Genomic DNA, 15,047 nt, shown 5'->3' with positions numbered 1-15,047 from the left:
GGCTAGATAGTTAATGTGATTTTCTCACTTGTAGATTTAGACACATGGCCAAGTTAGGGCTCAAACCAAGGCTTTCCATTCCATGGTGCACATGGCTTGTTTTTTATAATCTGTTCTCTTGTTTGCATGCTCAGTTCCATATGCCTTGTGAGGGATTATAAAAGGGTTAGCAGACATATTCCCTCCTCTAGAGGATCTGGAGGTAGTGTAACTTTAATACAAGTCATAGGCTCCACAAATCAGTCAAAAATGTGAGAATTCTTGGGGGGAACTCTAAATGCTACATGGTTGCAGAGAGGGCAAATCAGTGTGCGCTGTGGGGACAGCAATGGCCAAAAATAGATGGTTTCAAGCAGCCACCGATCTGAGTGGAGAAGGACGGAATAGCTTGTCTGTAAGGAAGACATATCCTAACAGAGTGGAATTAGAAAGGATCTTGTTTTGGGGGAACAGAAAAGCAACCAGCTTCGCTGGAAGCAATTCACAGGAGGTTGAAGGAGCTGGTTGGACAGGATTTGCTGGTTGACCAGACGTTTCAAATATAAAACCATGTACTTTGGGTTAAATTCGATAATTATTGACTAATTGTATCAGTGACCTCACATCTTCAAAACCGTGTTTTAGAAGGATGAATGTGGCCAAAATGTATAGCATTGTTCCATGATTGCAGGTCATTGTCCTGAGTAGCATTTACTCCTCCATCCTGGGGAAGTTGTTTCTCAGGACCAGCTCTGTTACTGTGGTTCCTTTGCATGTTGTTCAAAAATTCTCAACCTTGGCACTGTTAACGTCTGGAGTCAGATAATTTATTATCATGTGAGTGCTATCTGGAGGATGTTTAAGCAGCAGCCCTGGCCTCACCCCCAGGAAGCCAGTACCTCTCCCCTTAATCATAACAAAGTGATTCCACACATTGCCAAACGTCCCCTGGGAATACAAAATCACTCCCATTTCAGAACCACTTACTTAGAGCAATTTAAAAAATTTACCTACTGTCTTTTTCTTTGAGCCACGCCACGCGGCTTACAGGATCAAGCCTGGGCTCCCTGCAGTGGAGGCGTGGAGTCCTAACCACTGGACCACCAGGGGATTCCCTCTAGTATATTATGATATAAATTAATTACAATAAAAAAAGACCTGTACAGTGTTGTACAATATATTTAAAAGTTGGAAGGGTTTATACAAATTCTGCATCATTGGCTTCTCTGTGAAGTTTGAGTGTCGGGCAGTTCTGGAAGACAACCAGAAGGCAGTAAAGAGCAGTTGTTCCCTGGATATTGGCTGACCTCTCCAGTTTCCCATTCTTTTGGTCACCCCAGTTATCCAAAATTTACCCCCTTCACTCTTCCTCATTATTTGCTTCGTCTCTGGAAGTACTTGGGTATCCCAGTCCTAAGTACTGGTTAGGAAAACATTTCAATTTATCAATAAATTTATTCAGCAGGTGTTTATTGAGCTGCAACCAAATGATAAGAATATTGTAGTCAACGTAGTAAATGTCACAAAGTCTCATTGCTCACTGTGCCATGAGTGCAATGCTGTAGGAACATGTTTCATATTACGGTACATTTTATTTTTTATTTATTTATTTTAAACACAACATATCTCTCACTTTATTTCTTTTTTAAGTTCACCTAGAAGTATTTTGGGTTTTCAGCATATAGGTCTGGACATTTTTTAATCAGATTTATTTTGAATTTATTTTTTTTGAATTTATTTTGAATTTTTTAAATTTTTCTTATACAGCTGGCTCTTATTAGTTATCTATTTTATATGTATTAGCGTATACATGTCAATCCCAATCTCCCAATGGATCCCACCACCAGCACCAACCCCCACCGCTTTCCCCCCTTGGTGTCCATACATTTGTTCTCTACATCTGTGTCTCTATTTCTGCCTTGCAAACCAGTTCATCTGTACCATTTTTCTAGATTCCACATATATGTGTTAATATATGATATTTGTTTTTCTCTTTCTGACTTACTTCACTCTGTATGACAGTCTCTAGGTCCAACCACGTCTCTACAAATGACCCAATTTCGTTCCTTTTTATGACTGAGTAATATTCCATTGTGTATATGTACCACATCTTCTTTATCCATTTGTCTGTCGATGGGCATTTAGGTTGCTTCCATGACCTGGCTATTGTAAATAGTGCTGCAATGAACATTGGGGCGCATGTGTCTTTTTGAATTATGGTTTTCTCTGGGTATATGCCCAGTAGTGGGATTGCTGGGTCATATGGTAATTCTATTTTTAGTTTTTTAAGGAACCTCCATACTGTTCTCCATAGTGGCTGTATCAGTTTACATTCCCACCATCAGTGCAAGAGGGTTCCCTTTTCTCCACACCCTCTCCAGCATTTGTTGTTCGTAGCTTTTCTGATGATGCCCATTCTAACCGGTGTGAGGTGATTCCTGATGGTAGTTTTGATTTGCGTTTCTCTAATAATTAGTGATGTTGAGCAGCTTTTCATGTGCTTCTTGGCCATCTGTATGTCTTCTTTGGAGAAATGTCTATTTAGGTCTTCTACCCATTTTTGGATTGGGTTGTTTGTTTTTTTAATATTGAGCTGCATGAGCTGTTTATATATATTTTGGAGATTAATCCTTTCTCCGTTGATTTGTTTGCAAATATTTTCTCCCATTCTGAGGGTTGTCTTTTCGTCTTGTTTATAGTTTCCTTTGCTGTGCAAAAGCTTTGAAATTTCATTAGGTCCCACTGTTTATTTTGTTTTTATTTCCATTACTTTAGGAGGTGGGTCAAAAAAGATCTTGCTGTGATTTATGTCAAAGAGTGTTCTTCCTGTGTTTTCCTCTAAGAGTTTTATCGTGTCCGGTCTTACATTTAGGTCTTTAGTCCATTGTGAGTTTATTTTTGTGTTTGCTGTTAGGGAGTGTTCTAATTTCTTTCTTTTACATGTTAACTGTCCAGTTTTCCCAGCACCACTTATTGAAGAGGCTGTCTTTTCTCCATTGTGTAACCTTGCCTCCTTTGTCATAGATTAGTTGACTATAAGTGCATGGGTTTATCTCTGGGCTTTCTATCCTGTTCCATTGATCTATATTTCTGTTTTTGTGCCAGTACCATACTCTCTTGATTACTGTAGCTTTGTAGTATATTCTGAAGTCAGGGAGTCTGATTCCTCCAGCTCCATTATTTTCCCTCAAGATTGCTTTGGCTCTTCGGGTCTTTTGTGTCTCCATACAAATTTTAAGATTTTTTATTCTAGTTCTGTAAAAAACGCCATTGGTAATTTTATAGGGATTGCCCTGAATCTCTAGATTGCTTTTGGTAGTATAGTCATTTTCACAACATTGATTCTTCCAATCCGAAAACATGGTATATCTCTCCATCTGTTTGTGTCATCTTTGATTTCTTTCATCAGTGTCTTAAAGTTTTCTGAGTACAGGTCTTTTACCTCCTTAGGTAGGTTTATTCCTAGGTATTTTATTCTTTTTGTTGCAATGGTGAATGGGATTGTTTCCTTAATTTCTCTTTCTTATCTTTTGCTGTTAGTGTACAGGAATGCAACAGATTACTGTGCATTAATTTTGTATCCTGCAGCTTTACCAAATTCATTGATTAGCTCTAGTAGTTTTCTGGTGGCATCTTTAGGATTCTCTATGTATAGTATCATGTCATCTGCAAACAGTGGCCGTTTTACTTCTTATTTTCTAATTTGTATTCCTTTTATTTCTTTTTCTTCTCTGATTGCCATGGCTAGGCCTTCCAAAACTATGTTGAGTAAGAGTGGTGAGAGTGGACATCCTTGTCTTGTTCCTGATCTTAGAGGAAATGCTTTCAGTTTTTCACCATTGAGAATGATGTTTGCTGTGGGTTTGTCATATATGGGCCTGTATTATGTTGAGGTAGGTTCCCTGTATGCCCACTTTCTGGAGAGTTTTTATCATAAATGGGTGTTGAATTTTGTGAAAAGCTTTTTCTGCATCTATTGAGATGATCATATGGTTTTTCTCCTTCAATTTGTTAATATGGTGTATCACATTGATTGATTTGCATATACTGAAGAATCCTTGCATCCGTGGGATAAATCCCACTTGATCATGGTGTATGATCCTTTTAATGTGTTGCTGGATTCTGTTTGGTAGTATTTTGTTGAGGATTTTTGCATCTATATTCATCAGTGATATTAGTCTGTAATTTTCTTTTTTTGTAGTTTCTTTGTCTGGTTTTGGCATCAGGGTGATGGTGGTCTCATAGAATGAGTATGGGAGTGTTCCTTCCTCTGCAAATTTTTGGAAGAGTTTGAGAAGTGTTAGGTCTTCTCTAAATGTTTGATAGAATTCACCTGTGAAGCCATCTGGTCCTGGACTTTTGTTTGTTGGAAGATTTTTAATCACAGTTTCAGTTTCGTTACTTGTGATATGTCTGTTCATGTTTTCTTTTTCTTCCTGGTACAGTCTTCAAAGGTTATACCTTTCTAAAAATTTGTCCATTTTTTCCAGGTTGTCCATTTTATTGGCAGAGTTGCTTTTGTTAGTCTACTGTGATGCTCTGTATTTCTGCGGTGTCTGTTGTAACTTCTCCTTTTTCACTTCTAATTTTATTTGAGTCCTCTCCCTCTTTTTTTGATGAGTCTGGCTAAAGGTTTATCAATTTTGTTTATCTTCTCAAAGAACCAGCTTTTAGTTTTATTGACCTTTGCTATTGTTTTCTTTGTTTCTATTTCATTTACTTCTGCTCTGAACTTTATGATTCCTTCCCTTCTATTAACTTTGGGTTTTGTTTGTTCTTCTTACTGTAACTCCCTTAGGGGTAAAGTTAGATTGTTTGAGAGTTTTGTTGTTTTTTGAGGTAGGATTGTATTGCTATAAACGTCCCTCTTAGAATTGCTTTTGCTGCATCCCATAGGTTTTGGATCGTTGCGTTTTCATTGTCATTTGTCTCTAGGTATTTTTTGATTTCCTCTTTGATTTCTTCATTGATCTCTTGGTTATTTAGTAATGTATTGTTTAGCCTCCATGTGTTTGTGTTTGTGTTTTTTACATTTTTTCCCATGTAATTTATTTCTAATCTCACAGCATTGTGGTCGGAAAAGATGCTTGATACAATTTCAGTTTTCTTAAATTTACCAAGGCTTGATTAGTGACTGAAGATGTGATCTATCCTGGAGAATGTTCCATGTTCACTTGACACAAAAGTGTAATCTGCTGTTTTTGGATGGAATGTCCTATAAATATCAATTAAATCTATCTTGTCTATTGTGTCATTTAAAGCTTGTGTCTCCTTATGAATTTTCTGTCTGTATGATCTGTCCATTTAACAAGTGAGGTGTTAACGTCCCCCGCTATTATTGTGTTCCTGTAAGTTTCCTCTTTTATAGCTGTTAGCATTTGCCTTATGTATTGAGGTGCTGCTATGTTGGGTGCATATATATTTGTAATTGTTATATCTTCTTCTTGGATTGATCCCTTGATCATTATGTAGTATCCTTTCTTGTCTCTTATAACATTCTTTATTTTAAAGTTTATTTTATCTGATGTGAGTATTGCTACTCCAGGTTTCTTTTGATTTCCATTTGCATGGAATATCTTTTTCTGTCCCCTCACTTTCAGTCTGTATGTGTCCCTAGGTCTGAAGTGGGTCTCTTGTAGACAGCATATATATGGGTCTTGTTTTTGTATCCATTCAGTGAGCCTGTGTCTTTTGGTTGGAGCATTTAAACCATTCACATTTAAGGTAATTATCCATATGTATGTTCCTATTACCATTTTGTTAATTGTTTTGGGTTTGTTTTTGTAGGTCCTTTTCTTGTCTTGTGTTTCCTACTTAGAGGAGTTTCTGTAGCATTTGTTGTAGAGCTTGTTTGGTGGTGCTGAATTCTCTTAGCTTTTCCTTGTGTGTAGAGTTCTTGATTTCTCCATTGAATCTGAATGAGATCCTTGCCTGGTAGAGTAATCTTGGTTGTAGGTTCTTCCCTTTCATCACTTTAAATATATCATGTCAGTCTCTTCTGGCTTGTAGAGTTTCTGCTGAGAAATCAGCTGTTAACCTTATGGGAGTTCCCTGGTATGTTATTTGTTGTTTTTCCGTTGTTGCTTTTAATAATTTTTCTTTGTCTTTAATTTCTGTCAATTTGATTACTATGTGTCTCGGCATGTTTCTCCTTGGGTTTATCCTGCTTGGGACTCTCTGCACTTCCTGGACTTGGGTGGTTATTTCATTTCCCATGTTAGGGAAGTTTTTGACTATAATCTCTTCAAATATTTTCTCAGGTCCTTTCTCTCTCTCTTCTCCTTCTGGGACCCCTATAATGTGAATGTTGGTGCGTTTAATGTTGTCCCAGAGGTCTTTTAGCCTCTCTTCATTTCTTTCCATTCTTTTTTCTTTATTCTGTTCCATGGCAGTGAATTTCACCATTCTGTCTTCCAGGTCACTTATCCGTTCTTCTGCCTCAGTTATTCTGCTATTGATTCCTTCTAGTGTGTTTTTCATTTCAGTTATTGTATTGTTCATCTCTGTTTGTTTGTTCTTTAATTCTTTTAGGTGTTTGTTCTTTAATTCTTCTAGGTGTTTGTTCTTTAATTCTTCTAGGTCTTTGTGAAACATTCCTTGCATCTTCTCGATCTTTGCCTCCATTCATTTTCCGAGGTCCTGGATCATCTTCACTGTCATTATTCTGAATTCTTTTTCTGGAAGGTTTCCTATCTCCACTTCATTTAGTTGTTTTTCTGGGGTTTTATCTTGTTCCTTCATCTGGTACAGAGCCCTCTGCCTTTTCATCTTGTCTATCCTTCTGTGGATGTGGTTTTCGTTCCACGGGTGGCAGGATTGTAGTTCTTCTTGCTTCTGCTGTCTGCCCTCTGGTGGATGAGGCTATCTAAGAGGCTTGTGGAAGTTTCCGGATGGGAGAGACTGGTGGTGGGTAGAGCTGGCTGTTGCTCTGGTGGGCAGAGCTCAGTAAAACTTTAATCCGCTTGACTGCTGATGGGTGGGGCTGGGTTCCCTCCCTGTTGGTTGTTTGGCCTGAGGTGACCCAACACTGGAGTCTACCTGGGCTCTTTGGTGGGGCTAATGGAGGACTCTAGGAGGGCTCACACCAAGGAGTACTTCCCAGAACTTCTGCTGCCAGTGTCCTTGTCCTCATGATGAGACACAGCCACCCCCTGCCTCTGCAACAGACACTCCAACACTAGCAGGTAGGTCTGGTTCAGTCTCCTGTGGGATCACTGCTCCTTCCCCTGGGTCCCGATGTGCACACTACTTTGTGTGTGACCTCCAAGAGTGTCTCCATTTCCCCCAGACCTTTAAAGTCCTGCAGTCAGATCCCAGTAGCCTTCAAAGTCTGATTCTCTGGGAAGTCCTCCTCCCATTTCCTGACCCCCAGGTTGGGAAGCCTGACATGTAGCTTAGAACATCACTCCGGTGGTGGACTTCTGTGGTATAATTATTCTCCAGTCTGTGAGTCACCCACCCAGCGGTTATGGGATTTGATTTTATTGTGATTGCGCCCCTCCTACTGTTTCACTGCAGCTTCTCCTTTGTCTTTGGATGTGGGGTATCTTTTTTGGTGAGTTCTAGTGTCTTCCTGTCGATGATGATTCAGCAGTTAGTTGTGTTTCTGTTGCTCTTGCAAGAGGGAGGGAGTACTTGTCCTTTTACTCCACCATCTTGAACCAATCTCTATTACTGAACATTTAAAAAATATAAATTTAATATACAATTATCATCTGAGCAAATGATATTGTGAATGTATCTTTCTAGATTAAGTAAAAAAAAATTGATAGCTACATTCCAAATGATGATCAATGTGATTAGCTGGCTCAACCTTTATTTATTTATTTATTTATTTATTTTACGTTTCTCTGAAATGTGAAGTTTTTCTTCATTGGGCCTGAAGCAGTAGCCTAGGAGGAAATGATTTCAAACAGTTGATCAGCCTAAAACTTGAAAGGCTAAACCACTTGCTAAAATACTAACTTTGATCACTATGTTTGTTTGTTTGTTTGTTTTTGTAGTTTGACGCAGTATGTGATCACGGCCCTTAGAGTTGCAGTTGTTGCTTGTAGTATTACTTCTCTTCTACTCCCTTCACACGTGGAAGCGAGTTTTACGACTACCTTTTTTTGGCAGTACTTTATTATTATTATTACTTGGAGAAATAGAAAGTGTTTTCTTCTTGTTCAAAGTGTGAGAGAAATGGCTGTCATTTTTTTCCTCTTTGGCTTTTGTTGAAATCATTTTACCTGGCCAGTAGCACCGTAAAGAAATAGAGCTTTGGAAAATTTATCCTGCCAAGATTTACATAAATGTTTACATCTAGGCTGTTCTTGTCAGGTAGTTTTCACAGAGGATTACTAAAAGAAAATGTTGGCTGTCATTAGTAGCATTTTGAGATGTATCTTCAGCTGCTACTGATTAGTGGTGACTAGAAATGAGGCAAGCATGCAATTAAAATAGAACTTTAAATGAATTGTATATACCAATGGTAGACTTGACAGATGGCGATTCTGGATTAACAAGAAGACAAGTGCATTACGTATTGCTGCTGTTAGCATTTCAGAAATATGCCCACTTTTGTAAATGATATCTAGTTTTTATCAGGCATTTATTCCACAAGTTGTCAGGAATATGGTTATTTGCAATCATGGACATCACAAAGGACTGACTTTTGTAATGCACTCATGCATGTCTCTAGTTATGAAAATGCAACTGTATACATGTAATATCTTGCTTTCATAGTTTACATTTTCAGCAACAACAGAAAGCAAGAATCACATAATTATTCTGAGACGTTTTTAGCCACATTGCACTGAACAGTTTTTATATGGAATAAATGCTTGTTGGATGGTTCCCGAGTGAAATGACAGATACTTAACTTGTAAGTAGCTGAGCCTCTGTCCGTGAAAACTCCCCAGGTCTTGTGGTGCGGTCCTGCTCCGTTGTAGGCCACTTCTTCAAATGAAAAAATTGCAAAGTATTTTAAAGAGTGCCACTTATTCATTTCGAGTAGTCTTGAGAAGGAGTTAGGTCTACGCGTATTTATTAAATGACCAGTAAGGTTTTTAGGCTGGGAACCAATGTCTTGCAACAAATAAGGCTAACTCTGTGGGGTAAGGCGTTGGATGGACCTTTAGGAAACAAAACTCACTCTTCAGGGAGCTCATGAACTATGTAAGGTAGACAAGTTTTAAACTATTTCATTGCTATTAGAAAAATGGTATTCTTTTAGAATTGTTATATTGGTGAAAAATTGTACATTTGTTTTAGAACATGCTTGGAAGAGGTGAACACTAATAGACTTGGGACAAGCTTATATAGGTCTTGGAAAAGCATCATTGACGAGCTCAAGTTTTTTAAATTAAAATAACTAAAAATGAATTGTTCATATGCAACATTAAAGGATATAAAATCTAGAATATTCTCACAAGCAGTAGACTGATTCTTAAATGATACTTACATGAACCAAGAAAGAGCCATTACAGACCCTGTTTTCATCAAATTCTACAGCAGTTCTTTTTCTCCCCCAGCTTTATTGAGATATAAGTGACATATATAACGTTGTGTAAGTTTAAAGTGTACAGTGTGATGGTTTGATACACACATATATTGGGAAATGTTTACCACAGTAAGGCAGTTCTTTTTAAAGTTTAGTGTAAGCACCAAGATTTTCAGGAGAGCTTGCTAGACTCTGGACACCTAGTGCCTTTCCCATGAACTCCAAGGTGATGCTCATATTACTGGTCATTTATCGCACTTTGAGAGCAGTGCTGTGACAGACTGACAGTTGATACAGTCAGTAGTTTGTTTTCATATATGCATTTTTGATTGAAAAAAATAGCAGTGGACATTTGCAAGGTAAATTTCACCACAGAGTCTTCCAGTTCATCTTTAAATTGTATCTTTATTTTACAACAGGGAGGTTGCTAGAAAGTAAAGTGAAAATATAGTACAGGTGTATGTTCTGAATTCTACATTATATATGTCTGAAATTTAACTGAGAATTTTGATATCAACTGGAAAATTTATCAATAATGAAAGTCAGATACATAGAATAATCATGAGCTTATGGGAACCAGGGTATGCCAATATTTAGATAACTGTCATTTCACTCTACAAGATGATGAATTTGTACTAATTAAAATTTGCATTAAAATATAATTTGGAGAATCAAATATCCATTCATATGAATGTAAGATTTTAATTTCAATCATGAGGCCTGGCTGTTATCTCTTATTTATTACAATATATTATATAGATAGTATATATAGTGCGATATTTTAAGTGTTATAATTATACATTACATATAGTAGTATGTATATAAAACCTACATTTACACGTATATATACTTTGTTTATTCAATAATATATTATTTATTATTACAGTTGTTACTGAGCAGTGGATCCTGGCTATTATCTTTGATTTATTAAATCCTATATGTATATTGTATATGTATAATTACATGTATATGTATAATTACATGTATGTATTCAAACTGTATTCTGAAGCTCTTATGGCAGTCTCATATTCAGGCTTACTCCGTACATTTTAATAGAGTAATTAAACTGGGTAAATGTGAACGCTGCTGGATTCACTGAGATAAACACATGAGTTACAATAATGGGTGTGATATATATATATATATATATATATATATATACACACACATATATTTAATGCAATACTTCAGTCACTTACAGAAGAATATTCAAAAAAACCCTATGTTGTCAATTTAAAAGCAAGTTATCGTTAAGGTTGATGAGGAAAAAATTCATCGGTAACAACAACCTTTAGAAACTATTTTTTACTGAATAAAAATAAATATCCAAACTGCTGTTCCTGACAGGGAATACACCTGCTTCTCCTGCATGTCGCCTCCAGACTCTGCTGCTTTCCTTTTTCGATTGTGTGGAAACGTATGTCTTTCTGTCCCTGCTCGGTCATGATGCTCTTGTCTCGGATTCCTATGATACGCACAGTTACGATGAGCTGCTGATTAATTGGATTTCCTAAAGTCACTAGGAAAAGTAGGCCCTGAGAAGTCAGGAGTGTGCACAGGCGGGTTCTTTCCTTTTGGGCTTTGTGTTTACTGATTTGTTTTCACTGTTCATCTCTCCTAGTGCCTGGAGCCCTGCAAGGTGTCCTGGGACCTGCGGAAGCAGCAGTGCCAGAGCTTCTGTGAGGTAAGAGGCCCCGTACACAGCCACGGACACTCGGGACGCAGTTGCAGGCTGACCACGTGCCAGTGGGTCCTTGGCATGGGAGAGCATCATGTTCTGGGGCTGGGGAAGTTCACTTTCCTTCAGGTGTGTGTGTGTGTGCATGTGTGTGTAAATTCACATTAAAAAAATTCTCGAGACTTCTTAAAACCTAGCCACCCGCTGCTTCCATTGTTAGTTAATCAGACAGTAGAACTTTTTTTTAGCACCAGTGAAGAAGGGTTCCAGCCGTTGCGCTCCTCCCACCTCACATTATGGCTCTTCTGTGGGTGATTGTCAGCCTGATGATTCTCATGCTTTTGGAGGAAGCCGCCCTTTTATTAGCGGTGGGGTTTCTCAGAGATTTTCCCCTGGCTGTTCACCCTCTGGGCAGCCCAGACTCTGGGCTGAGGCTTGCCCACGTTTTCCCGTATGGAAGGCACCGTACTTTCCCCGTGCTCTCGGGTAGATGATAGAGCGTTGCTGTCCCAGACCACCACTGTCTAAAATCATCAGTTGTGCTGAAGAGGGGGAGGGCTGCTTTGCTGCACTGTCTCTTCCAGGGCAAACCAGGGACCCAGGGACCTGCCGTGGAGCAGCCAGGCTGACGGCACGGTGGCCGCTCAGAGTAAGAGCGGTCGGAAAGCCCGCAAGGGCCGTGAGCACAAGAGTTGGAAGAGTGCACTCTGGGGACCAAAGCCACACCGTGGAGGGTGGTGGCGAGGGAGCGCCAGCAGACATGCCCGTGCGGCATCAGAGGGAAACGACGCTGCAGGGCTTCTCTGAGTGGAATGGGGGGCTGGTAGGGCACTTCCGAGCTTCTCCAAACAGACACGGTGGTCTGGTCCCGCCCCCGTGCGGGAGCTGCCGAGGGGGTCCTGTTGCCTGCGTTTCACCTTGGGGGGCACACAGATTCCATTCTGCAAACATGCCTGTGGGCCTGAGGTCATAACAGCGCCATCGGTTTTTTGTTTGTTTGTTTTTAATTAATTTATTTATTTTTGGCTGCATTGGGTCTTCGTTGCTGCGCGTGGGCTTTCTCTAGTTGCAGTGAGCGGGGGCTGCTCTTCGTTGCGGTGCACGGGCTTCTCACTGCCATGGCTCCTCTTGTGGTGGAGCACGGGCTCTAGGTGTGTGGGCTTCAGTAGTTGTGGCACATGGGCTCAGTAGTTGTGGCTCGTGGGCTCAGTAGTTGTGGCGCACGGGCTTAGTTGCTCCACAGCATGTGGGATCCTCCCGGACCAGGGATCGAACCTGTGTCCCCTGCATTGGCAGGCAGATTCTTAACCACTGAGCCACCAAGGAAGCCCCAGCTCCATCAGTTTTAAGGTGCGTGAAATACATCCTCAGTCCTGATACCGTCTGACCTTCCCGACAAGCATGGAGATAAGCAGGGCACACTCTAAGTCCACAGAGCTGTGTGTGGAAGCGTGGAAGCCTGGGAAGCTGGAAATTATCAAGTCACATGGCCCACCCACTGCAGGTGGCAAGACTGCCTCTCAGCTCCATCTCCGACCCCTCTCCCCATGTCCATGTGCTGCTGTGGCTGGATTCCCCTTGGACGGTTACAGGGGCTCACTGTGTTACAGGGTTATTTTAGAAAAGTGTTTAGTGTTGTTTTGGAAAGCTAGAATGGAAGTGTTTCTCAACTGCTAACGTAATCAATACGTGATCTTCCTAATCTCAGTTTTATTTTGCTCCAAAAGCTTCTACTCAGCATTTTGTGACTGGCCGGAACATGGGTGATTTGCAAACTCTTACATAATGACATCTGTTGCCAGAAGTACCTGGGGGCTGAGGATTTTATCATAAGTGAAGTCTTTGGAAGCACTTTGTAGTCGTGAACTTCAAAATGCTTGCGATAATACGTAGGACTGGCAGGTATTTGAAGTTACATAGCCAATTGCTCTGCTACTGACACACACAGCTAAGCTAATGATTTAGTGTCAAATCAGATAGAAGAGCTCTCCTATGTCTTTTTGTATATTGTCCTTTTCTGGACGTTGGAGATGACGCAGAGGAGCATAAATCATGGCTTCTGCCCTCCCTCAAGGGAGCTGACATATTACACTTCAGGTTTTCCAGAACATCTTCAGGCTTCTTTAGGGATCCAATCCAAACTTCCCCAGGAAACATGCTTACCTGCCATTCACATGAATGTTTCTTTATATTACTTACCTCTTCCTGCATAAAAAATGACCCCCAAACTTAGTGGCTGAACACAGCACACAGTTTCTTGGGGTCAGGAGTTTGGGCACAGCTTAACTGCATTCTCTGCCCAGCATCTGTCAAGTCTGTAATCAAGGTGTTGGCCGGGCTGCATTCTCATCTGGGGGCTCGACTGTAGGAGAATCTGCTTGTAAGCTCATTGCAATTGTCAGCAGAATTCACTTCCTTGCAGTTGTAGGACTGCGGTCCTGTTTCCTTGATGACTCTTGGCTGGAGTACACTCTTAGCTCCTAGAAGTTGCCTGTGGTCCCTCCGCATGTGGCCCCCTTCATTGGCAGGTCACAAAACAGCTATGTACTTCTTTAAGGCCAGAATCCTGATTTCCAGTCTGCTGAGACGGAATTTTATATAACACAATGTAATCTCAGGAGTTACAGTTCTTCACCTTGGCCATATTCTATTGGTTAGAAGCAGACACACACACACACACACACAGAGGTGATTACACCAGCGCAGGTCATGACTCGGTGGGGCTCATTCTAGGCTGTGGAGGGATTCAGGTCCCTTGAGACATAGAACAGAGAAGTTTGATCAGAAATGGAAACAAACAAGCAATAAACAAAACTGATGAATCTGTGCAAAGACAAGGGCAGTAAGGCCATCCCGGTGTCTCCTGCATTCTACAAAGTGCACTCCTACTTTATTTTGTATTCTGCTCTGTACAAACTGTACATATATATGCTGCTGTAGGATCTAGAGGAACAAGATGTGCCCTGCTCTTCGCTTGGTAAACACATTATCCCTTAATATCGCTGACTCTGTGTTGATAGTTTTACATCTGACCCCTGAGAAGGGAGATATAATTGAAACCTTTCTCCCTGAAATTCCAGATGTGATAGTGGGCTTCTGTAATTGCCGTTCTCTCTGAAATAACCGTGAGGACATCTGAACCACATCAGTTTATTAAAATGGGACTCGTGTGTACAAATTGTGATCTGCTGTTGGCAGAAAGGTTAATTGGAACTTGAAAGGTGGGGAAAACAGAGGCCAGTTAATGTGAGGGACTTTGTGGAGAGACCGCAGCCCGCTGGTCCAGTAACTCAAAGCCTCAATGTGCAATTTTAGCTGCTTCGATTGTTCTTATCTCGCTCTGCGTTTTTTTGCTTCTGTTTTATTTTGCAGTAAATGTCTGACTATTATGCTTAAACAGACTGAATCCTGAAAGGACTCATCCCTGTTTCAGTATTTTTCAGGCTAGTCATTCATTGAGACAGACCCGTCCATGCCCCTGGTTACCACATGATGTATTAAGAATGCGTACAAGTTCCATGTTGTCAGGAACCTAAGCTTTCCCTTGGTAAGAGTTCGGACCCAGAAGGACTCCAGGTTTTATTCTGCTCCAACAAACAACTAGACTGTTAGATATCTTTGGCCTCATGTGTATATTTGCAAGATGGTCTGAGCTTTATCTTCTAAGGCATGAGCTTGCAAACAACACCCCACACAGCAAACCTGGTCTGCCTCTTGTTTTTGTAAGTAAAATTTTATTGGAACTTGGCCAAACCAGTTTCTTTTTATATATCATGTATGGCTGCTTTTGTGTTACAACAGCAGAGTTGGGTAGTTGTGATATATCATATGGTCCACAAAGTGGAAACTTTACAGGAAGTCTGGCCCTTTACAGAAAGCGTGTTCCAACTCCTGCTCTAAGAACCA

The 15,047-nt window shown here is 40.2% G+C and overlaps 1 protein-coding gene across 1 annotated transcript in view; it reads left to right on the top strand.

The window, feature by feature from the left end:
• The window catches only part of LOC309978073 (anosmin-1-like), a gene marked incomplete at its 5' end in the record, with an annotated part of 198,369 nt that overhangs the window by 111,656 nt on the left and 71,666 nt on the right, over window positions 1-15,047 (top strand). Inside the window, one exon of the mRNA XM_082864422.1 lies at window positions 11,085-11,147. Coding sequence (XP_082720548.1) covers window positions 11,085-11,147 — 63 coding nt within the window. The remainder of the gene's footprint in view (window positions 1-11,084; window positions 11,148-15,047) is intronic.

This window comes from Leucopleurus acutus (genome assembly GCF_964270905.1).
Source record: "Leucopleurus acutus genome assembly, chromosome: X".
NCBI lineage: Eukaryota > Metazoa > Chordata > Mammalia > Artiodactyla > Delphinidae > Leucopleurus > Leucopleurus acutus.
The sequence above is the reverse complement of the archived record's forward strand: the minus strand, read 5'-3'. Positions and strand labels throughout refer to the sequence as shown.